General features: G+C 45.1%; 1 protein-coding gene across 2 annotated transcripts in view; it reads left to right on the plus strand.

Moving 5' to 3' along the window:
* Nucleotides 1–969: 969 nt before the first annotated feature.
* Nucleotides 970–24,987, plus strand: part of ATXN7L1 (ataxin 7 like 1) — a 234,773-nt gene continuing 210,755 nt past the window's right edge. For both annotated transcript variants that reach the window (XM_069765083.1, XM_069765084.1), the window contains exons 1-2: nt 970–1,116; nt 1,470–1,532. In XM_069765083.1, the coding sequence (XP_069621184.1) occupies nt 1,020–1,116; nt 1,470–1,532 (160 nt within the window). In that variant the 5' untranslated portion in view covers nt 970–1,019. The remainder of the gene's footprint in view (nt 1,117–1,469; nt 1,533–24,987) is intronic.

Raw genomic sequence — 24,987 nt, forward strand, 5'->3', positions numbered from 1 at the left:
GGATCCGCAGTGGATCTGCAGCTGCGGGTCCGCAGCAGCTTTCCATGCATTCACAATACAATCTAAACCTATGGAAAACGCAATCCGCAGTGCACATGCTGCGGAAAAAAACGCGCACAAAACACTGCGGGTTACATTCCGCAGCATGTCAATTCTTTGTGCGGACTCCACAGCAGTTTATACCTGCTCCATAATAGGAATCCGCAGGTGAAAAACCGCAGGTGGAATCCGCACAAAATCCGCTGTAAATCTGCAGGTATAACACAGTGCCTTTTACCTGCAGATTTATCAAATCCGCTGCGGAAAAATCCGCAGAGCTCAAAACTACGTGTGCACATACCCTAAACATGCAGGTAAAAAGCACTGCGTTTTACCTGCGGGTTTACCGCGGATTTTATGCAGTTTTTGTGCGGATTCCTATTATGAAGCAGGTGTAAACCGCTGTGGAATCCGCACAAAGAATTGACATGCTGCGGAATAAACAACGCAGCGTTTCTGCGCAGTTTTTTCTGCAGCATGTGCACTGTGGATTTTGTTTTCCATGGTACTGTAAACTCATGGAAAACTGCTGCGGACCCGCAGCAAAATCCGCAACGTGTGCACATAGCCTAAAAGTTCTGGACCCTGTACAGCCATAAAAGAGGCACAGTATGGCTACACCTTACAGAACAAGGAATGGTTTTAAATAAAACTAAATAAAATAAAGTTCTGGTGTTGTCCTGTTTCTTCGCTGCTTGCGACTTTGCTGCCATTTCAGCGCCCCGTGTATTATTTCATGCCTTGGATTTACCTCACAGGTTCCCATGAATAGGAAGCACAGCTCCCTCTCTGGTCACAGGCGGCACTGCAGCCACAAGTCGCCAAACATGAGCATGGAGGATCAGACACACGGCCGCTCGGCTTCCCCCTCCCCTCCAGTCAGCTCAATGTCGGAACGTTCCGAAGATGACGTCACGGAGCCTCGAATCCCGTGTCGCTCCGCTTCCGAAGGAAAGGAAAAGCAACAAGAAGGAAGAGCAATGGCGACACTGGATCGCAAAGTGCCCAGTCCGGAGGCTTTTCTGGGCAAACCGTGGTCCACCTGGATCGACGCAGCTAAAATCCACTGCTCCGACAGTAAGAACACGGCCCCATGCATTGCTGTGTGCCCGGCCAGTGAGCCGCACAGCCCGGCTTTCTGTAGGCATCTAGATGGCTGTATAGAAAATAAAAGTGAGAGAGCGCCCGGTGCCCCTGCGGCTCCCGGTAGTCCTGCTCAGGAGACAATCCCGGCAGAGACAGGCAGGCTGAGTGTGTATGAGGCCCATCCTTCTGCTGTCTATCCGCCGGGGATCCTCACTATGGCATAGAATAGCAGCCAGGCTCCAAGTGTGGGTGCCCTGTGCGCCTGGCATGGGTGGCCCATGGGTGCCCGGCTTCCTACACATGGCGCCGTACCTTCGCTGACTTTGGCTTTTTTTCTCCCACAGATGTAGAAGAGACTGGAAAGGACGGCGGCAAAAGCAGGGAGGTGATGAGGCTTAATAGAGAAGGTAAGTGTGGGCCGCGGACGCGGACCCTCTGATAAACAAGGGTTGGCCATGCTGACCAATCCGCACTGGTCAGACGTGTCTATAGGGTGAGGTACGCGCTCACGTTTACTAACCCCCCAGCTGTTGGAAGGTGGGCCCCCAAGAGTGGATTTGTGGGGTCTTGGAGGGGTGTTATGAGCTCTCGTCGTTCCTATGGAAGCTTGTCCATATGGCCCACCTCTTCTGACACCTCTGAGAACACCACCCCCCGACCCAGGCTTTGACAGATCCCATGGAGCCTGGTAGCCAATGTTCCTTGCCCGTTGCTACTGCTGCCTAGCCTTAGAATTGGCTTCGACTCTTGTGTGTTGGCCATTAAAATAGTAAAACGGACTTCTGTCTTCTACTTTTATTTATTTTTCTCTCCCCGCTACAATGACGGGGTGATCTCTTGGGCCTATACTTTGTTACCTCAGTAAAGGCCTTGATGAATCCACTGGTGTCCAATGTTTTGTGTTTCCTTTTTAGCGGTCTGTTTTTACTGGTTGCTAGAAGGGTGTGAATCTGTAGTAAGCGGTCTTCCTTCTGTACAGTACATTCATACTGTGCTCTCAGATCTGTTCACACGAGCATATTTCATGGTCGTATAGAGCCCACAATGGCCTGACTGACCGCGAGTCTCTGGACCCAAACTCAGTCTCATTTGTGTCTCTGAGGCCATGAAGGGCCTATACAAGTAAGAGCTCATTCACATGTCCGATTTTCATGTACGAGTGCTATTCGGGATTTACACGGATAGCACCCACACCAGCAATAGTCTATGGGGCCACTCACATACTCAAATTTTTCCTCAGATGAGCAGTCCACAGGGAAATATCTAAGACATGTCCAATTTTGATCCGGGGGTTCGGATTAAAATTGGCAATGCAAGACATTAGGTCCATGAAAAAAATCGGACTGCACTCGTAGTGATGTTGAATTTTCACTGACTGTCAGAAAGGAAAAGATGGAGAATTTTTTTTTTTTTTTTAATCTCTCCACATACGAGAAAATTAGATGACACATCAACTCCGATCAGAAAAATTGGTCCGATTTTCCAAACTCGCTGATCTCAACGAGTTTGACTGGCACTCTAAGGCTATATTCACACTTTGCGGATTTTGCTGCGGATCCGCAGCGGATTTGACCGCTGCGGATCCGCAGCAGTTTCCCATGAGTTTACATTTCAATGTAAACCTATGGGAAACAAAAAACGCTGTTCACATGCTGCAGAAAAATCCGCGCGGAAACGCTGCGGATTACATTCCGCAGCATGTCACTTCTTTTCTGCGGATTTTCAGCTGCTCCAATAGAAAACTGCAGTTGAAAATCCGCAGAAGAAAACGCAGTAAAAACCGCGATAAATCCGCAGTAAAAACCGCGATGGGTTTTCACTGCGGATTTTGCAATTCCGCTGCGGAAAAATCCGCAGTGGAATCTGCAAAGTGTGCACATAGCCTTAGGCCGGCCTCACACTCAGCGTATAAAAATACGGTCCGTTATTTACGGCCGTAATACGCAGAAAAGTCCCCAAAATAGTGGTCCGTATGTCATCCGTAGGCAGGGTGTGTCAGCATATTTTGCGCATGGCGTCCTCCTTATGTAATCCGTATGGCATCCGTACTGTGCGATTTTCTCGCCGGCTTGCAAAACCGACATACGGACGTACAATGGATCCATGTGCTCAAAAAATCGTAAAAACATATAAGCCGGTAATTCAATTGCCGGCTTTTGCTATCTCCTTTACAAACCTGACATGATATGAGACATGGTTTACATACAGTAAACCATCTCCTATCCCTTTTTTTTGCATATTCCACACTACTAATGTTAGTAGTGTGTATGTGCAAAATTTGGGCGCTCTAGCTATTAAATTAAAGGGTTAAATTGCGGTAAAAATTGGCGTGGGCTCCCGCGCAATTTTCTCCGCCAAAGTGGTAAAGCCAGTGACAGAGGGCAGATATTAATAGCCTGGAGAGGGACCATGGTTATTGGCCCCCCTGGCTAAAAACATCTGCCCCCAGCCACCCCAGAAAATGCACATCTGGAAGATGTGCCTATTCCGGCACTTGGCCACTCTCTTCCCATTCCCGTGTAGCGGTGGGATATGGGGTAATGAAGGGTTAATGTCACCTTGCTATTGTAAGGTGACATTAAGCCAGATTAATAATGGAGAGGCGTCAATTATGACACCTATCTATTGTTAATCCAATTGTCTGAAATGGTTAATAAAACACACATATTATTACAAAGTATTTCAATGAAATAAATACACAGGTTGTTGTAATATTTTATTATACTGGTAATCCACCTGAAGACCCTCATTCTGTAAAAAAGGTAAAATAAAAAAACAACAATATTCCATACCTTCCGTCGTTCTGTCATGTCCAACGATGTAAATCCATCTGAAGGGGTTAACTAATTTTACAAGCAGAAGCCTGCTAATGCAGCTGTGCTCCTGCCTGTAAAACCCCGGGGAATGAATGGAATGTAGGTCAATGACCTGTAGTTACCTTCAGTCGCGGTGATGCACCCTCTGCTGGATGTCCTCATATGAACTCGAGCCTGGGAACTTTTCAGAATATTTTCCCACGCTCGAGTTCATATGAGGACATCCATCATATGGCGCATCACCGCGACTGAAGGTAACTACGGGTCATTGACCTACATTCCATTCATTCCCCGGGGTTTTACAGGCAGGAGCACAGCTGCATTAGCAGAGCTTCTGCTTGTAAAATTAGTTAACCCCTTCAGATGGATTTACAGCGTGGGACGAGACTGATCATCGGAAGGTATGGAATATGGTTTTGTTTTTTACATTTGTTCCAGGTGACAAGGTTCTTCAGGTGGATTACCAGTATAATAAAATATTACAACAACCTGTGTATTTATTTCATTAACCCCTTCCCGACCCATGACGCCACGTAGGCGTCATGAAAGTCGGTGCCAATCCGACCCATGACGCCTATGTGGCGTCATGGAAAGATCGCGTCCCTGCAGATCGGGTGAAAGGGTTAACTCCCATTTCACCCGATCTGCAGGGACAGGGGGAGTGGTAGTTTAGCCCAGGGGGGGTGGCTTCACCCCCCCATAGCTACGATCGCTCTGATTGGCAGTTTCACTTTCAACAGCCAATCAGAGCGATTTGTAATATTTCACCTATTATAACGGGTGAAATATTACAATCCAGCCATGGCCGATGCTGCAATATCATCGGCCATGGCTGGAAATACTAATGTGCCCCCACCCCACCGATCGCCCCCCCAGCCCTCCGATCTGCCCAGTACACTGCCCCGCTCCCCTCCGTCCTGTGCTCCGCTCCCCCCCGTGCTCCAATCACCCCCCTCACGTCGATCCACCCCCCCGTGCTCCGTTCCACCCCCCCGTGCTCCGTTCCACACCCCCCGGTGCTCCGTTCCACACCCCCCCGTGCTCCGTTCCACACCCCCCCGTGCTCCGTTCCACACCCCCCGTGCTCCGTTCCACCCCTCCCGCGTTCCGATCCACCCCCCCATGCTCCGAACCCCCCCCCCGTGCTCCCCCCCACCCCATCATACTTACCGATCCTGCCGGGGTCCGTCCGTCTTCTCCCTGGGCGCCGCCATCTTCCAAAATGGCGGGCGCATGCGCAGTGCGCCCGCCGAATCTGCCGGCCGGCAGATTCGTTCAAAGTGCATTTTGATCACTGAGATATAATCTATCCCAGTGATCAAAATAAAAAAATGATAAATGACCCCCCCCCCCCCCTTTGTCACCCCCATAGGTAGGGACAATAAAAAAATATAGAATTTTTTTTTCCCACTAATGTTGGGGTAGGGTTAGGGCTAGAGTTAGGGTTAGGGCTAGGGGTAGGGTTGGGGCTAAGGTTAGGGTTAGGGCTAGGGTTAGAGCTAGGGCTAGGGTTAGGGCTAGGGTTAGGGTTTTGGTATGTGCACACGTATTCTGGTCCTCTGCGGATTTTTCCGCTGCGGATTTGATAAATCCGCAGTGCTAAACCGCTGCGGATTTATGGCGGATTTACCATGTTTTTTCTGCGCATTTCACAGCGGTTTTACAACTGCGGTTTTCTATTGGAGCAGTTGTAAGACCGCTGCGGAATCCGCAGAAAGAAGAGACATGCTGCGGAATGTAAACCGCTGCGTTTCCGTGTAGTTTTTCTGCAGCATGTGTACAGCGATTTTTGTTTCCCATAGGTTTACATTGAACTGTAAACTCATGGGAAACTGCTGCAGATCCGCAGCGTTTTCCGCAGCGTGTGCACATACCTTTAGAATTAGGCCATGTGCACACGGTGCGGATTTGGCTGCGGATCCGCAGCGGATTGGCCGCTGCGGATTCGCAGCAGTGTTCCATCAGGTTTACAGTGCCAAGTAAACCTATGGAAAACCAAATCCGCTGTGCCCATGGTGCGGAAAATACCGTGCGGAATCCGCAGATGAAATCCGCAGAAAAAACACTGGAAATCCGCGGAAAATCCGCAGGTAAAACGCAGTGCCTTTTACCCGCGGATTTTTCAAAAATGATGCTGAAAAATCTCACACGAATCCGCAACGTGGGCACATAGCCTTAGGGTTAGGGTTGTGATTAGGGTTACGGGTGTAGGGGGGTTAGTGTTGGAGGTAGAATTGAGGGGTTTCCACTGTTTAGGCACATCAGGGGTCTCCAAACGCAACATGGCGCCACCATTGATTCCAGCCAATCTTGTATTCAAAAAGTCAAATGGTGCTCCCTCAATTCCGAGCCCCGACGTGTGCCCAAACAGTGGTTTACCCCCACATATGGGGTACCAGCATACTCAGGATAAACTGCGCAACAATTACTGGGGTCCAATTTCTCCTGTTACCCTTGTGAAAATAAAAAAATGCTTGCTAAAACATCATTTTTGAGGAAAGAAAAATGATTTTTTATTTTCACGGCTCTGCGTTGTAAACGTCTGTGAAGCACTTGGGGGTTCAAAGTGCTCACCACATATCTAGATAAGTTCCTTGGGGGGTCTAGTTTTTAAAATGGGGTCACTTGTGGGGGGTTTCTACTGTTTAGGCACACCAGGGGCTCTGCAAACGCAACGTGACGCCCGCAGACCATTCCATCAAAGTCTGCATTTCAAAAGTCACTATTTCCCTTCTGAGCCCCGACGTGTGCCCAAACAGTGGTTTACCCCCACACATGGGGTATCAGCGTACTCAGGAGAAACTGGACAAAAACTTTTGGGGTCCAATTTCTCCTGTAACCCTTGGGAAAATAAAAAATTCTGGGCTAAATAATTATTTTTGAGGAAAGAAAACGTATTTATTATTTTCACGGCTCTGCGTTGTAAACTTCTGTGAAGCACTTGGGGGTTCAAAGTGCTCACCACACATCTAGATAAGTTCCTTTCGGGGTCTAGTTTCCAAAATGGGGTCACTTGTGGGGGGTTTCTACTGTTTAGCCACATCAGGGGCTCTGCAAACGCAACGTGACGCCCACAGAGCATTCCATCAAAGTCTGCATTTCAAAACATCACTACTTCACTTCCGAGCCCCGGCATGTGCCCAAACAGTGGTTTACCCCCACATATGGGGTATCAGCGTACTCAGGAGAAACTGGACAACAACTTTTGGGGTCAAATTTCTCCTGTTACCCTTGGGAAAATAAAAAATTGCAGGCTAAAAGATCATTTTTGAGAAAATAATTTTTTTTTTTTTTCATGGCTCTGCGTTATATACTTCTGTGAAGCACTTGGGGGTTCAAAGTCCTCACCACACATCTAGATTAGTTCCTTTGGGGGTCTAGTTTCCAAAATGGGGTCATTTGTGGGGATCTCCAATGTTTAGGCATACAGGGGCTCTCCAAACGTGACATGGTGTCCGCTAATGATTGGAGCTAATTTTCCATTTAAAAAGCCAAATGGCGTGCCTTCCCTTCCGAGCCCTGCCGTGCGCCCAAACAGTGGTTTACCCCCACATATGGGGTATCAGCATACTCAGGACAAACTGGACAAGAACATTTGGGGTCCAATTTCTCCTATTACCCTTGGCAAAATAGGAAATTCCAGGCTAAAAAATCATTTTTGAGGAAAGAAAAATTATTTTTTATTTTCATGGCTCTGCGTTATAAACTTCTGTGAAGCACCTGGGGGTTTAAAGTGCTGACTATGCATCTAGATAAGTTCCTTGGGAGGTCTAGTTTCCAAAATGGGGTCACTTGTGGGGGAGCTCCAATGTTTAGGCACACAGGGGCTCTCCAAACGCGACATGGTGTCCGCTAACGATGGAGATAATTTTTCATTCAAAAAGTCAAATGGCGCTCCTCCCCTTCCGAGCCTTACCATGTGCCCAAACAGTGGTTTACCCCCACATGTGAGGTATTGGTGTACTCAGGAGAAATTGCCCAACAAATTTTAGGATCCATTTTATCCTGTTGCCCATGTGAAAATGAAAAAATTGAGGCTAAAAAATTTTTTTGTGAAAAAAAAAGTACTTTTTCATTTTTACGGATCAATTTGTGAAGCACCTGGGGGTTCAAAGTGCTCACTATGCATCTAGATAAGTTCCTTGGGGCGTCTAGTTTCCAAAATGGGGTCACTTGTGGGGGAGCTCCAATTTTTAGGCACACGGGGGCTCTCCAAACGTGACATGGTGTCCGCTAAAGAGTGGAGCCAATTTTTCATTCAAAAAGTCAAATGGCGCTCCTTCCCTTCCAAGCCCTGCCGTGCGCCCAAACAGTGGTTTACCCCAACATATGAGGTATCAGTGTACTCAGGACAAATTGGACAACAACTTTCGTGGTTCAGTTTCTCCTTTTACCATTGGGAAAATAAAAAAATTGTTGCTAAAAGATAATTTTTGTGACTAAAAAGTTAAATGTTCATTTTTTCCTTCCATGTTGCTTCTGCTGCTGTGAAGTACCTGAAGGGTTAATAAACTTCTTGAATGTGGTTTTGAGTACCTTGAGGGGTGCATTTTTTAGAATGGTGTCACTTTTGGGTATTTTCAGCCATATAGACCCCTCAAACTGACTTCAAATGTGAGGTGGTCCCTAAAAAAAATGGTTTTGTAAATTTCGTTGTAAAAATGAGAAATCGCTGGTCAAATTTTAACCCTTATAACTTCCTAGCAAAAAAAAATTTTGTTTCCAAAATTGTGCTGATGTAAAGTATACATGTGGGAAATGTTATTTATTAACTATTTTGTGTCACATAACTCTCTGGTTTAACAGAATAAAAATTCAAAATGTGAAAATTGCGAAATTTTCAAAATTTTCGCCAAATTTCCGTTTTTATCACAAATAAACGCAGAATTTATTGACCTAAATTTACCACTAACATGAAGCCCAATATGTCACGAAAAAAACAGTCTCAGAACCGCTAGGATCCGTTGAAACGTTCCTGAGTTATTACCTCATAAAGGGACACTGGTCAGAATTGCAAAAAACGGCAAGGTCTTTAAGGTCAAAATAGGCTGGGTCATGAAGGGGTTAAAATACTTTGTAAGAATGTGTGTTTTTAACCATTTCCTACCATTGGATTAATAATGGATAGGTGTCATAATGGGCACCTCTCCATTATTAATCTGGTTTAATGTCACCTTACAATAGCAAGGTGACATTAACCCTTCATTACCCCATATCCCACCGCTACACGGGAATGGGACGAGAGTGGCCAAGTGCCAGAATAGGCGCATCTTCCAGATGTGCCTTTTCTGGGGTGGCTGAGGGCAGATGTTTTTAGCCGGGGGGGTGGCCAATAACCATGGACCCTCTCCAGGCTATTAATATCTGCCCTCAGTCACTGGCTTTACCATTCTGGCGGAGAAAATTGCGTGGGCGCCCATGCCAATTTTTTCCCCGATTTAACCCTTTAATTTAATAGAGCGCCCAAATTTTGCACATACACACTACTAACAGTAGTGTGGAATATGCAAAAAAAAGGGGATATGAGATGGTTTACTGTGTGTAAACCATGTCTCATATCACGTCGGGTTTGTGAAGGAGATAGCAAAAGCCGGCAATTGAATTACCGGCTTTTAAGCTATCTAGCGCTGTATGAAATATTAATATATATACATATATGTGTCTCACTGATATATATATATATATATACAGTGGGGCAAAAAAGTATTTAGTCAGTCAGCAATAGTGCAAGTTCCACCACTTAAAAAGATGAGAGGCGTCTGTAATTTACATCATAGGTAGACCTCAACTATGGGAGACAAACTGAGAAAAAAAAATCCAGAAAATCACATTGTCTGTTTTTTTATCATTTTATTTGCATATTATGGTGGAAAATAAGTATTTGGTCAGAAACAAAATTTCATCTCAATACTTTGTAATATATCCTTTGTTGGCAATGACAGAGGTCAAACGTTTTCTGTAAGTCTTCACAAGGTTGCCACACACTGTTGTTGGTATGTTGGCCCATTCCTCCATGCATATCTCCTCTAGAGCAGTGATGTTTTTGGCTTTTCGCTTGGCAACACGGACTTTCAACTCGCTCCAAAGGTTTTCTATAGGGTTGAGATCTGGAGACTGGCTAGGCCACTCCAGGACCTTGAAATGCTTCATACGAAGCCACTCTTTCGTTGCCCTGGCGGTGTGCTTTGGATCATTGTCATGTTGAAAGACCCAGCCACATTTCATCTTCAATGCCCTTGCTGATGGAAGGAGGTTTGCACTCAAAATCTCACGATACATGGCCCCATTCATTCTTTCATGTACCCGGATCAGTCGTCCTGGCCCCTTTGCAGAGAAACAGCCCCAAAGCATGATGTTTCCACCACCATGCTTTACAGTAGGTATGGTGTTTGATGGATGCAACTCAGTATTCTTTTTTCTCCAAACACAACAAGTTGTGTTTCTACCAAACAGTTCCAGTTTGGTTTCATCAGACCATAGGACATTCTCCCAAAACTCCTCTGGATCATCCAAATGCTCTCTAGCAAACTTCAGACGGGCCCGGACATGTACTGGCTTAAGCAGTGGGACACGTCTGGCACTGCAGGATCTGAGTCCATGGTGGCGTAGTGTGTTACTTATGGTAGGCCTTGTTACATTGGTCCCAGCTCTCTGCAGTTCATTCACTAGGTCCCCCCGCGTGGTTCTGGGATTTTTGCTCACCGTTCTTGTGATCATTCTGACCCCACGGGGTGGGGTTTTGCGTGGAGCCCCAGATCAAGGGAGATTATCAGTGGTCTTGTATGTCTTCCATTTTCTAATTATTGCTCCCACTGTTGATTTCTTCACTCCAAGCTGGTTGGCTATTGCAGATTCAGTCTTCCCAGCCTGGCGCAGGGCTACAATTTTGTTTCTGGTGTCCTTTGACAGCTCTTTGGTCTTCACCATAGTGGAGTTTGGAGTCAGACTGTTTGAGGGTGTGCACAGTTGTCTTTTTATACTGATAACAAGTTTAAACAGGTGCCATTACTACAGGTAATGAGTGGAGGAAAGAGGAGACTCTTAAAGAAGAAGTTACAGGTCTGTGAGAGCCAGAAATCTTGATTGTTTGTTTCTGACCAAATACTTATTTTCCACCATAATATGCAAAAAAATGATAAAAAAAACAGACAATGTGATTTTCTGGATTTTTTTTTCTCAGTTTGTCTCCCATAGTTGAGGTCTACCTATGATGTAAATTACAGACGCCTCTCATCTTTTTAAGTGGTGGAACTTGCACTATTGCTGACTGACTAAATACTTTTTTGCCCCACTGTATATATATATATATATATATATATATATATATATATATATATATATATATACCCCTATACTATGTGTAGACATTTATTTTAGCTATTCTATTCTAACCTGTCAGTGTGATTTTACTGTACACTGCACTGAATTACCGGCTTTTCTATAGAACACCGCTGCGTATTTCTCGCAAGTCACACTGTTGGTCCATGTGTAATCCGTATTTTTCTGGCCCCCATAGATTTTCATTGGCGTATTTTTTTGCGCAATACGGTGACAAACGCAGCATGCTGCGTTTTACTACGGCTGTAGAACACTGTATAATACGGATCAGTAAAATACGGCAGATAGGAGCTGGGGCATAGAGAAGCATTGTACCGTATGCAATCCGTATTTTCAGCACCTCTCATACGTCCGTAAAACACGCTAGTGTGACACCGGACTAATGTGTATGGGGGCACTGGCCAATTGATTGTCGGGAAAATGTTGATTGGGTAAGTCCAATTTTAGATTGCTGATCGCTTTATTCACCCAGAGAGAAGCTGGCAGCAGTCTTTCAATGGTTTTCTCATAGAGAGTGCTCGGCCAAACGAGTGGCTCCTATGGCTGACTGAGATAGCTGTTGGCCTATCAATCGGCCTAAGCCTCATTCAGCCGACAGCTGTGTAATTTGTAGGGCCAGCTTTAGTTTGGGCCAGCTGCTCTGTGGTGTTTAAATGGGCAGCACGGTGGCTCAGTGGTTAGCACTGTATCCTTGCAGCGCTGGGGTCCTGGGTTCAAATCCCACCAAGGACTGCATTTGTAAGCATTTTGTATGTTCTCCCCATGTTTGCCTTGGTTCTCCGGTTTTCTCCTAGACGCCAAAGGCATACTGATTGTGAGCCTCAACGGGGACCGCGTTGATAATACATGTAAAGTGCTGCAGAGTATGATAGTACTATATAAGGAAATCATAATAATGCACCTGTGTGAATCCCGCCTAGCCCCATAATTCCGGTCATATACATGAAACGTACAAACTCTGTTGACATTCTGTGTGTTTTTTTTAATATTCATTGTTCTTATACTTTGGAAATTGCATGCTAGAATCCGTGTATTCGCCATCACAAAATCTTTTTTTATTTCAACACCAGACGGGCGCTCCATGTGAGGTGCGGTTGGTTGTCCACTTGGCCTTTATTATGCATACAACTCTTTCCTTTCTGTGGTGTCGTTTTTATGAATTTGTCATTTTCCGAGATTGTTTCCTAGTTGCGTTCTGGCGGCTTTGTTTTTGTTTATTTTACAATGTATACTCTGGGCCTTAGAGCAGCATACTTTGTGTCATTACTGACAGGTTCTCTACTGTGGGCACACTTACGTGATCGCTTGGTGTACAACCGTCAAGTATAGTTGACATTCTCCGAAATGGAAATGCTGCCTTTCGGAGTGACACACCAATTTAGCTGTATAATAGCCCGTGCTTTAAGTCGGCTCCTAGTGACTAGTCTTCAGTTAAATTGTTCTACTAGAGCCACCTTTTCTATGAAATGGATGAAGTTTTGGGGTTGCTTGTAGCCGAATGGTTATTTTGTATTTATATTTTTGTTTTACGTCCAAAACATTTATTATTTATTCTTTACAAATTCCTCGTTATTTAGCCGGGAAGGCATTCTTCTAATATTTTAATATGACCCTCGCTTTTTTGGAGTGTCTAATATGAGCACTTTCACCTTTTATAATCATAAGTGTACTGGAAATGAGTTTGCTTTCTACAACACATTGAAAACATCTGCCATACCCTACTAAACCCACTTTGCATGCATGCTTTCCATGGATTTATCTCCACAATGCTACTTGTTGCCATATTACTAGATGCTACGGCCTGCGGAAGATCGGGCTTCCCAATCTGAGAAAAATAATGAAAATTTCTGATGACGTTGCTAGTACTTTTCTCATATTTGTTTTTCAGTGCTTCTATAAACTGGGGATTGAAAAGTATACTCCTTTTCTCATTTTTTTACAGTACTTGAGTTCTGAAATCTTCAACTCTGATGCTTATTAATTTAGTATAGACCAAAGATTTTCACAATTTGTATAATTCCACCTCCACACTACTGGAAAGAAATGGGGACTTGCTCAGTGTCTGTGGGCATAATGGGCGACATACTGACTAGTGTTGGTCCATGAGCTAGCGCACATGAGCATTTTCTGTGGGAAAATTACATCATGCACTAATCTTGTTCTTTTATTGCAGTATTAGTATTAGGCCGGGGTCACACTAAACGTATGAAAAATTGGTCCAAGTCTCCCTGCCGAGAGCCGCACAAGTGTTCTCCGTATGGTTATCCGTGTGTAATGCGTTTGCAATGCAACAATGCGATTTTCTATCACCTATGTATCGGTATGACATCCATATGGCTTTACATTTCTCACTGACTTTCCCGTTTTGAATTTTATGGCTCAATGGGCTGAAATGAGGAAAATGAGTGCGTATTTCTTGTAAGCTAGACTAATGGTCCATGTGGTGTCTGATTTTTTTTTTTTTTTTTTCTTGCACCCATAGACTTGTATTGGCGAGTCTCGGACGATATACGTGTACAATTGCAACATGCTGCGATTTCACTCACACGCTAAATACGCCTGAGAAAAAATACGGTGATGTGAGCTGCCCCATAGATTAACACTGGTCTGAGTGCTGCGCAATGTTTTCTCGCATAGCACTCGTGTGCATTTTTCCCTAGTGTGACCCTGGCTTTAGTATTAGTATGAGTATGAGTGTTAGTATTAAAGGCTCCTGCCATTAGTGTAGTGTAAGCGCATGGAGCTGCATACTCGGTCACATCCTTTGTAGAGTTGGTCCAATCAATTATATATTTGTGTGAACTCTGCATATGACCACCGATGGGATAGTACGTCATAGCTCCCCCCGTCAGCGCAGCCGATCGCGGCCGGGTGTCAGCTCACTATCGCAGCTGACATCCGACACTGTGTGCCAGGAGTGGTCACGGACCGCCCCGGCACATTAACCCACGGCACACTGCGATCAAACATGATCGCAGTGTTCCGGCGGTATAGGTAAGCATCGCGCAGGGAGGGGGCTCCCTGCATGCTTCCCTGAGACCCCCGGAGCAACGCGATGTGATCGCGTTGCTCCGAGGGTCTCCTACCTTCTTCTCCCTGCGGCCCCCGGATCCAAAATGGCCGCGGGGCTGCATTCGGGTCCTGCAGGGAGGTGGCTTACCAGCGCCTGCTCAGAGCAGGCGCTGGGAAGCTTCCAGGAGTGCACGTCAGATCGCTGATCTGACACAGTGCACAGCAAAGTGTCAGATCAGCGATCTTACACTATAACATGATGCCCCCCCGGGACAATGTTATAGTGTAAAAAAAAAAAATATTCAGATGTGTAAAAAAATTAAAAAAAAAATCCTAAAAAAAATATATTGTTCCCATAAATACATTTCTTTATCTAAATAAAAATAAAACAATAAAAGCACACATATTTAGTATCGCCGCATCCGTAACGAGCCGACCTATAGAACTGTCCCACTAGTTAACCCCTTCAGTGAACACCGTAAAAAAAAGGCAAAAAACAACGCTGTATTATCATACCGCCGAACAAAAAGTGGAATAACACGCGATCAAAAAGACAGATATAAATAATCATGTATCGCTGAAAACGTCATCGTGTCCCGCAAAAATAATTATACTCCTCAGAATAAAGCGATGCAAAAATAATTATTTTTTCTATAAAATAGTTTTTATCGTATAAAAGCGCCAAAACATAAAAAAATGATATAAATGAGGTATCGCTGTAATCGTACTGACCCGAAGAATAAAACTGCTTCATCAATTTTACCAAACGCGGAACGGTATAAACGCCTCCCCCAAAAGAAATTAATGAATTAATGAATCAGAATAAAAAGCAATCAAAAAATGTCACATGCCCGAAAATATTACCAATAAAAATGTCAACTCGTCCCACAAAAAACAAGACCTCACATGACTATGTGGACCAAAATATGGAAAAATTATAGCTCTCAAAATGTGGTAACGCAAAAAATATTTTTTGCAATAAAAAGCGTCTTTTAGTGTGTGACGGCTGCCAATCATAAAAATCCGCTAGAAAACCCGCTCTAAATAGTAAATCAAACCCCCCTTCATCACCCCCTTAGTTATTGAAAAAATAAAAAAATGTATTTCCATTTTCCCATTAGGGTTAGGGCTAGGGTTAGGGTTGGGACTAAAGTTAGGGTTAGGGTTTGGATTACATTTATGGTTGGGATTAGGGTTAGGGGTGTGTCAGGGTTAGGGGTGTGGTTAGGGTTACCATTGAGATTAGGGTTAGGGGTGTGTTTGGTTTAGGGTTTCAGTTATAGTTGGGGGGTTTCCACTGTTTAGGCACATCAGGGGCTCTCCAAATGCGACATGGCGTCCGATCTCAATTCCAGCCAATTCTGCGTTGAAAAAGTAAAACAGTGCTCCTTCTTTTCCGAGCTCTCCCGTGCGCCCAAATAGGGGTTTACCCCAACATATGGGGTATCGGCGTACTCAGGACAAATTGAACAACAACTTTTGGGGTCCAATTTCTCCTTTTACCCTTGGGAAAATACAAAACTGGGGGCTAAAAAATAATTTTTGTCGAAAAAAAAAAAAAAAAAAAAGATTTCTTATTTTCACGGCTCTGCGTTATAAACTGTAGTGAAACACTTGGGGGTTCAAAGCTCTCACAACACATCTAGATAAGTTCCTTGTGGGGTCTAGTTTCCAATATGGGGTCACTTGTGGGGGGGGTTTTACTGTTTAGTTACATCTGCAAATGCAACGTGACGCCTGCAGACCAATCCAAGTCTGCATTCCAAATGGCACTCCTTCCCTTCCGAGCTCTGCCATGCGCTCAAATGGTGGTTCCCCCCCCCCACATATGGGGTATCAGCTTACTCAGGACAAATTGGACAACAACTTTTGGGGTCCAATTTCAACTGTTACCCTTGGAAAAATACAAAACTGGGGGCTGAAAAATAATTTTTGTGGAAAAAAAAAAATTTTTCTTATTTTCACGGCTCTGCGTTATAAACTTCTGTGAATCACTTAATGGGTCAAAGTGCTCACCACACATCTAGATAAGTTCCTTAGGGGGTCTACTTTCCAAAATGGTGTCACTTGTGGGGGGTTTCAATGTTTAGGCACACTGGTGGCTCTCTAAACGCAACATGGCGTCCCATCTCAATTCCAGTCAATTTTGCATTGAAAAGTCAAATGGCGCTCCTTCCCTTCCGAGCTCTGCCATGCTCCCAAACAGGGGTTTACCCCCACATATGGGGTATTGGCGTACTCAGGACAAATTGTACAACAACGTTTGGGGTACATTTTCTCCTGTTACCCTTGGTAAAATAAAACAAATTGGAGCTGAAATACATTTTTTGTGAAAAAAGTCAAATGTTCATTTTTATTTAAACATTCCAAAAATTCCTGTGAAACACCTGAATGGTTAATAAACTTCTTGAATGTGGTTTTGAGCACCTTGAGGGGTGCAGTTTTTAGAATGGTGTCACACTTGGTTATTTTCTATCATATTGACCCCTCAATCTGACTTCAAATGAGATGTGGTCCCTAAAAAAAATGGTGTTGTAAAAATGAGAAATTGCTGGTCAACTTTTAACCCTTATAACTCCCTAACAAAAAAAAATTAAAAAAAAAGTAAAACGGCGCTCCTTCACTTCCAAGCTCTGCGGTGCGCCCAAACAGTGGTTTACCCTCACATATGGGGTATTGACGTATTCAGGAGAAATCGCACAACAACTTTTGTGGTCTAATTTCTCCTGTTACCCTTGTGAAAATAAGAATTTGTGGGCGAAAAGATCATTTTTGTGTAAACAAATGCGATTTTTTATTTTCACGGCTCTACGTTATAAACTTCTGTGAAGCTCTTGGGGGTTCAAAGTGCTCACCACACATCTAGATAAGTTCCTTAAGGGGTCTAGTTTACAAAATGGTGTCACTTGTGGGGGGTTTCCACTGTTTAGACACATCAGGGGCTCTCTAAACGTGACATGGCGTCCGATCTCAATTCCAGCCAATTCTGCATTGAAAAAGTCAAACGGCGCTCCTTCACTTCCAAGTTTACCCCCATATATGGGGTATTGGCGTATTCAGGAGAAATTGCATAACAAAATTTATGGTTACATTTCTGTTTTCACACTTGTGAAAATAAAAAAAATGGTTCTGAATTAAAATGTTTGCAAAAAAAAGTTAAATGTTCATTTTTTCCTTCCACATGGTTTCAGTTCCTGTGAAGCACGTAAAGGGTTAATAAACTTCTTGAATGTGGTTTTGAGAACCTTGAGGGGTGTAGTTTTTAGAATGGTGTCACACTTGGGTATTTTCTATCATATAGACCCCTCAAAATGACTTCAAATGTGATGTGGTCCCTAAAAAAAAAAAAGGTGTTGTAAAAATGAGAGAATGCTGGTCAACGTTTAACCCTTATAACGCCCTAACAAAAAAAAATGTTGGTTCCAAAATTGTGCTGATGTAAAGTAGACATGTGGGAAATGTTACTTATTAAGTATTTTGTGTGACATATCTCTGTGATTTAATTGCATAAAAATTCAAAGTTGGAAAATTGCGAAATTTTCAAAATTTTCGCCAAATTTCAATTTTTTTTCTCAAATAAACGCAGGTAATATCAAATAAATTTTATGACTATCATGAAGTACAATATGTCACGAGAAAACAGTGTCAGAATCACCGGGATCCGTTGAAGTGTTCCAGAGTTATAACCTCATAAAGGGACAGTGGTCAGAATTGTAAAAATTGGCCCGGTCATTAACGTGCAATCCACCCTCGGGGGTAAAGGGGTTAAAAATGAATAATAAAAAAACCCTAAAAATTCAATTTGCCCGCCTTTCTCCCAATTGAAAATAAAGATGTTGAAAAAATACACATACCGTATATACTCGAGTATAAGCCGAGATTTTCAGCCCAAATTTTTGGGCTGAAAGTGCCCCTCTCAGCTTATACTCGAGTCACGGTAGCGGTGGGGTCGGCGGGTAAGGGGGTGAGGGCGCTGAGATATACTTACCTAGTCCCAGCGATCCTGGCGCTGTCCCTGCCGTCCCACGGTCTTCTGTGCTGCAGCTTCTTCCCCTCTTCAGCGGTCACGTGGGACCGCTCATTAGAAAAATGAATAGGCGGCTCCACCTCCCATAGGGGCGGAGCCGCCTATTCATTTCTCTAATCAGCGGTGCCGGTGACCGCTGATAGAGAAAGAAGCTGCAGCGCCGAAGACAGCTGTGACAGGCAGAGGGAGCCGGACGTTGGGACCAGGTAAGTATGTAATATTCACCTGTCCGCGTTCCAGCCGCCGGGCGCCGCTCCATCTTCCCTGCGTCGCTGCGCTCTGAATGTTCAGGTCAGAGGGCGCGATGACGCATATAGTGTGCGCGGCGCCCTCTGCCTGATCAGTCAGAGCGGGGAGACGCCGGGACCGGACGCTGCGAGCTGCAATCAGCGAGGTGAGTATGGCTTTTTTTTTTTTATTGCAGCAGCAGCGGCCATGGCACAGATTTGTGTGGAGCATCTATGGGGAATATGAACAGTGCAGAGCACTGTATGGGGCACAGCCAAGGGGGAATATGAACAGTGCAGAGCACTGTATGGGGCACAGCCAAGGGGGAATATGAACAGTGCAGAGCACTGTATGGGGCACAGCCAAGGGGGAATATGAACAGTGCAGAGCACTGTATGGGGCACAGCCAAGGGGGAATATGAACAGTGCAGAGCACTGTATGGGGCACAGCCAAGGGGGAATATGGACAGTGCAGAGCACTGTATGGGGCACAGCCAAGGGGGAATATGGACAGTGCAGAGCACTGTATGGGGCACAGCCAAGGGGGAATATGGACAGTGCAGAGCACTGTATGGGGCACAGCCAAGGGGGAATATGGACAGTGCAGAGCACTGTATGGGGCACAGCCAAGGGGGAATATGGACAGTGCAGAGCACTGTATGGGGCACAGCCAAGGGGGAATATGGACAGTGCAGAGCACTGTATGGGGCACAGCCAAGGGGGAATATGGACAGTGCAGAGCACTGTATGGGGCACAGCCAAGGGGGAATATGGACAGTGCAGAGCACTGTATGGGGCACAGCCAAGGGGGAATATGGACAGTGCAGAGCACTGTATGGGGCACAGCCAAGGGGGAATATGGACAGTGCAGAGCACTGTATGGGGCACAGCCAAGGGGGAATATGAACAGTGCAGAGCACTGTATGGGGCACAGCCAAGGGGGAATATGAACAGTGCAGAGCACTGTATGGGGCACAGCCAAGGGGGAATATGGACAGTGCAGAGCACTGTATGGGGCACAGCCAAGGGGGAATATGGACAGTGCAGAGCACTGTATGGGGCACAGCCAAGGGGGAATATGGACAGTGCAGAGCACTGTATGGGGCACAGCCAAGGGGGAATATGGACAGTGCAGAGCACTGTATGGGGCACAGCCAAGGGGGAATATGGACAGTGCAGAGCACTGTATGGGGCACAGCCAAGGGGGAATATGGACAGTGCAGAGCACTGTATGGGGCACAGCCAAGGGGGAATATGGACAGTGCAGAGCACTGTATGGGGCACAGCCAAGGGGGAATATGAACAGTGCAGAGCACTGTATGGGGCACAGCCAAGGGGGAATATGAACAGTGCAGAGCACTGTATGGGGCACAGCCAAGGGGGAATATGGACAGTGCAGAGCACTGTATGGGGCACAGCCAAGGGGGAATATGGACAGTGCAGAGCACTGTATGGGGCACAGCCAAGGGGGAATATGGACAGTGCAGAGCACTGTATGGGGCACAGCCAAGGGGGAATATGGACAGTGCAGAGCACTGTATGGGGCACAGCCAAGGGGGAATATGGACAGTGCAGAGCACTGTATGGGGCACAGCCAAGGGGGAATATGGACAGTGCAGAGCACTGTATGGGGCACAGCCAAGGGGGAATATGGACAGTGCAGAGCACTGTATGGGGCACAGCCAAGGGGGAATATGGACAGTGCAGAGCACTGTATGGGGCACAGCCAAGGGGGAATATGGACAGTGCAGAGCACTGTATGGGGCACAGCCAAGGGGGAATATGGACAGTGCAGAGCACTGTATGGGGCACAGCCAAGGGGGAATATGGACAGTGCAGAGCACTGTATGGGGCACAGCCAAGGGGGAATATGGACAGTGCAGAGCACTGTATGGGGCACAGCCAAGGGGGAATATGGACAGTGCAGAGCACTGTATGGGGCACAGCCAAGGGGGAATATGGACAGTGCAGAGCACTGTATGGGGCACAGCCAAGGGGGAATATGGACAGTGCAGAGCACTGTATGGGGCACAGCCAAGGGGGAATATGAACAGTGCAGAGCACTATATGGCACAGCTATGGGGCAATATGAACAGTGCAGAGCACTATATGGCACAGCTATGGGGAAATAATGATCTATTTTTGTTTTTGAAATTCACCGGTAAATGCTGCATTTCCACCCTAGGCTTATACTCGAGTCAATAGGTTTTCCCAGTTTTTTGTGGCAAAATTAGGGGGGTCGGCTTATACTCGGGTCGGCTTATACTCGAGTATATATGGTATGTGGTATTGCCGCGTTCAGAAAAGTCTGATCTATCAGAATATAAAAACACCGCAAATGGAAAAATTTCAAAATGAGGTATTTTTAGTCTCCACATTTTCCCAAAAAATGCTGTAACAAGCGATTAAAAGTCACATCTATGGTTGAAACAAGGGTGTCTCAGATAGAGGACACCATTGCCCCAATGGAGGCTAAGTTATCAAAGGCCACTGGCTCTGTGAATGCCTGGAAGCAAAAGGCAGATGACCTGGAAAACAGGCTGCGCCGTAATAATATCCGAATTATTGGCCTACCAGAACGCTCGGAGGGTCAGCAACCTGAACAATTTCTAGAGGACTGGCTTAAAACCTCCCTGGGAGACGGATTCTCCTCAACATTTTCTGTGGAAAGGGCCCATAGGGTCCCAACGAGACCTCTTCCTCCTGGAACTCCGCCCCGACCCTTTCTGGCACGTCTCCTTAACTGCAGAGACAGGGATGCAATTCTTCGCTTGGCAAGGCAGAAGGCCCCTATTAAATTCAATAATGCCACTATATCAATCTTCCCGGACTTCTCTATGGAACTTCAAAAGCAGCGAGTTCGATTTATGGAAGTCAAAAAGCAGCTCAGGGATAAAAACATCATTTACTCCATGCTTTATCCAGCTCGACTCCGTATTGTTCATGAAGGCTCCTCCCTGTTCTTCACTGACCCGGCGGAGGCGGTCGAATGGTTACGGTCATACAAGGGGCCTAGTACCCCGGACTCTTGAGTAGCTCTTTCTATCTGATGGCAACACAATCTAGAGCTCTCTATGTGGGTGCTGAGTTTGTCAACTATACCGGACGCTGATTCTAGTGAGGGTATCCCCTATTCTACTCAACTATAGGAGTGTAGGATTACACTCCTCCACTGTTCAAATGTTGTTTGGTTTGGTATTTTACACCAGTTTCAATTGTTTGTTATGTTTATTAGTCGCCAGTGATAACCTTATGCTCTGTATGATGTTCCTGATTCCCGCCCAGGCTGTGGTGTATATTATGCCTTTTCCCGAACGTAGATATGGGATCTGAGATTGTATGTATGACGTGGAACATACGGGGTATTAAGACTCCTCGAAAGAAAATTAAGGTATTTTCACAAATTAAAAGGTATCATCCACATATTGTAGCACTTGTGGAGACGCATTTGACCAGAGACACAGCTAAGTGTACTCAAAAGCCGTGGGTGCAATGGTCCCTTCACGCATTTCACACCAGTTACTCCAGAGGGGTCTCCCTGTTGGTACATAGGAATGTCAGGTGGGAGGCTAGAGAGTCACGACGCGATCCCGAAGGTCGCTTTGTTTTTGTTCATGCCTTTATTAATATGAAGGAATATGTGATATTATGTGTTTATAACCCACCCCCGGCCGGCATATCGGTTCTTCGCATGGCACTGGGTTTCTCCCTAAATTATCCTAATGCTAGTGTTATCTGTATGGGAGACTTTAATTTAGTCATGGATAATCTTAAAGACAGACTGAGACTAGACGGCGAGATGTCAAGGGGGCCCCTTTCTCAATCTCACTCTCAATTGGCATCATTTATGAACGGTAGCGGATGGTTAGACCTATGGAGAACACGTCACCCTGAGATAAAGGAATATACTTGTCATTCTTCAACTAGACAGTCTCTATCCCGTATAGATTACATATTTGGATCTAGCGACCTAGCGCTGTGGGTGAATAGTGTCGAACATGGTAACAGGGGGATATCAGATCACAGCCCAATTGTTCTCAAACTTAAATACGGTCAGTCAAATAATAATATACCTTGGAAATTGAATCCCTTCTGGCTGAAACTAATAGATGCTAGTGATAGAACGGTTGATCAGTTAAACTGCTTTGTCTCTACTCACCCAGACCCCTTGAATCTCAATCTGTTCTGGGACACTCTAAAGGCATACTTGAGGGGATGTCTGTCCTCTACAATCTCCTATATAAAGAGGGTGACGGCGGGGGAAGATGACGAGATTGAGCGACGGCTGAAGGACTCGGAAGCCGCCTATGTGGCCAATCAAACTAACGGCAACAGGGTGGAGTGGCTCACTTCCCAAAGATTATACACCCAAAATATAGACACTAAATCAAAACGTAAATTATTTTTTACCCGTCAGTCTTATTTTGAAATGGGGAATCAGGCCAGTAAACTCCTAGCTTTTTTGGTACGTCAGCATAACACCTCCAACACGGTACTACAGATTCGGACACTCGATGGTTCGTTGGTATCCTCCACCGAGGAAATTCTTCAAAGTTTTTGCAATTACTATAAGTCACTGTACAAATCGGGTAGCGGTCTTGGGGTCCCTGAATGTATAGACTATCTATCAGACATGACATTCCCCTTACTGAGCCCAACCCAGCAAGCTTTTATGGAAGCCGAGTTTACTCTGGAGGAGGTGGAACAGGCTATAATGGATATGGCCACCGGGAAGGCCCCTGGACCTGACGGGTTTCCCGTTGAGTTCTATAAAAAATATCGGGACCACCTGGCACCACTCTTATTGAAGGTGCTTCAGAATATATGGGAGGGAGAAATTATGCCTGAAACATTTTATGATGCAAATATCATTGTACTTGAGAAGGAGGGAAAGGACCCCTTGGAATGTGGATCATATCGCCCCATATCATTGGTGAACGTAGATTATAAAATCTTCACTAAAATATTGGCCACTAGACTAAATACAATCATATTAGATCTTATACACCCAGATCAAACAGGCTTTATGCCTGGGAAAAGTACCTCTATTAATATTCGGCGGGTCCAATCAGTGATTCAATATAGCTCCCTAGAATTGGATAATAACTGGGCTCTGGCATCCCTAGACACAGCTAAAGCGTTTGACTCCCTTGAATGGCCTTTTCTTTCTGCATGTCTGCAGAAATACGGTTTTGGAGATAAATTCATTAGAGGGATAGATACACTATATAGGAATCCTAGGGCACGGGTAATTGTGAATAATTCTATCTCTGATTCCTTTACTTTACATAGGGGAACCCGTCAGGGATGTCCTCTGTCCCCGGCCCTCTTTGCCCTCGCGATAGAAGCATTGGCAATACGCATAAGGTCTTCCACAGATATCAAGGGAATAAGTATTGCGGATCGTGTAGATACCATCGGTCTATATGCTGATGATATGATCATATTTATGGATAAAACAGAAGAAACACTACCGCGAGTAATAACGACTATAGATAATTTTAGCAAATTCTCTGGTCTCTATATCAATTGGGATAAGTCTGCTCTGATGCCTCTGTCTCATGCGCCGATGCCCCGTCTCGAAAATCTCTCGTCACTACCTGTAGTCTCCAATTTCAAATATCTAGGAATACATATGTCTCAATATAGTCAGCTGGACCTACGACTTAATATTTATCCACTATTGGACCTGGCCAAATCTAAATTCATAGCTTGGAGCAAACTCCCTCTCTCCGTTGCAGGTCGCATTAATTTAGTTAAGATGATATTGCTCCCCAAATTTAATTATTGTCTACAACATAGTGCTGTGTCAATACCCAAATCTTTCTTTGCAAACTTAAACTCCCTGACCACGTCCTTTATATGGGGGAAGACTAGACCCAAACTCAAGCTATCTACTCTACAGAGACCGGCAAGGGGGGGAGGGGCAGCCTTACCAGACTTTTATCTATATTATCTTGCTGGGCAGGCTAGGGCGATAAGCAAATGGATGCCTAGCAACTCCCTACCTAATTCAGAAAGCCATATAATCCATTCTGCCCGTATTGACTGTCCACTGGGTTTTTTGGAAATGGAGAAAGTCAGTGCTCCCCGTTTGCTGCCATTGCTTCGACAAGCGAGATTAATATGGAGACAAATTAAAAAAGTTATTAAATATACAGATATAATAGCCGAAATGCCACTGTGGTATAATAGTTATTTTCCAGAATTACTAGATCACCCGTCTACTGAGTTCTGGATCTCATGTGGTGTTCTCTCGGTAGGTAATTTGTATAACCAGGATGTTTTTGTGTCCTTTGAGCAATTGCGGGATACCTGCAATATCCCAAGATCTCAATTCTTCCGTTATTTACAGCTGAGGTCAGCTTTCCAGTCACATATGCGAAATGCAGGTGCAAGTCGAGCAATTTCATCTTTACCCCTTATAGGCATTCTCAAATC

The sequence above is a fragment of the Ranitomeya imitator genome, chromosome 4, assembly GCF_032444005.1.
Source record: "Ranitomeya imitator isolate aRanImi1 chromosome 4, aRanImi1.pri, whole genome shotgun sequence".
Classification (NCBI taxonomy): Eukaryota; Metazoa; Chordata; class Amphibia; order Anura; family Dendrobatidae; genus Ranitomeya; species Ranitomeya imitator.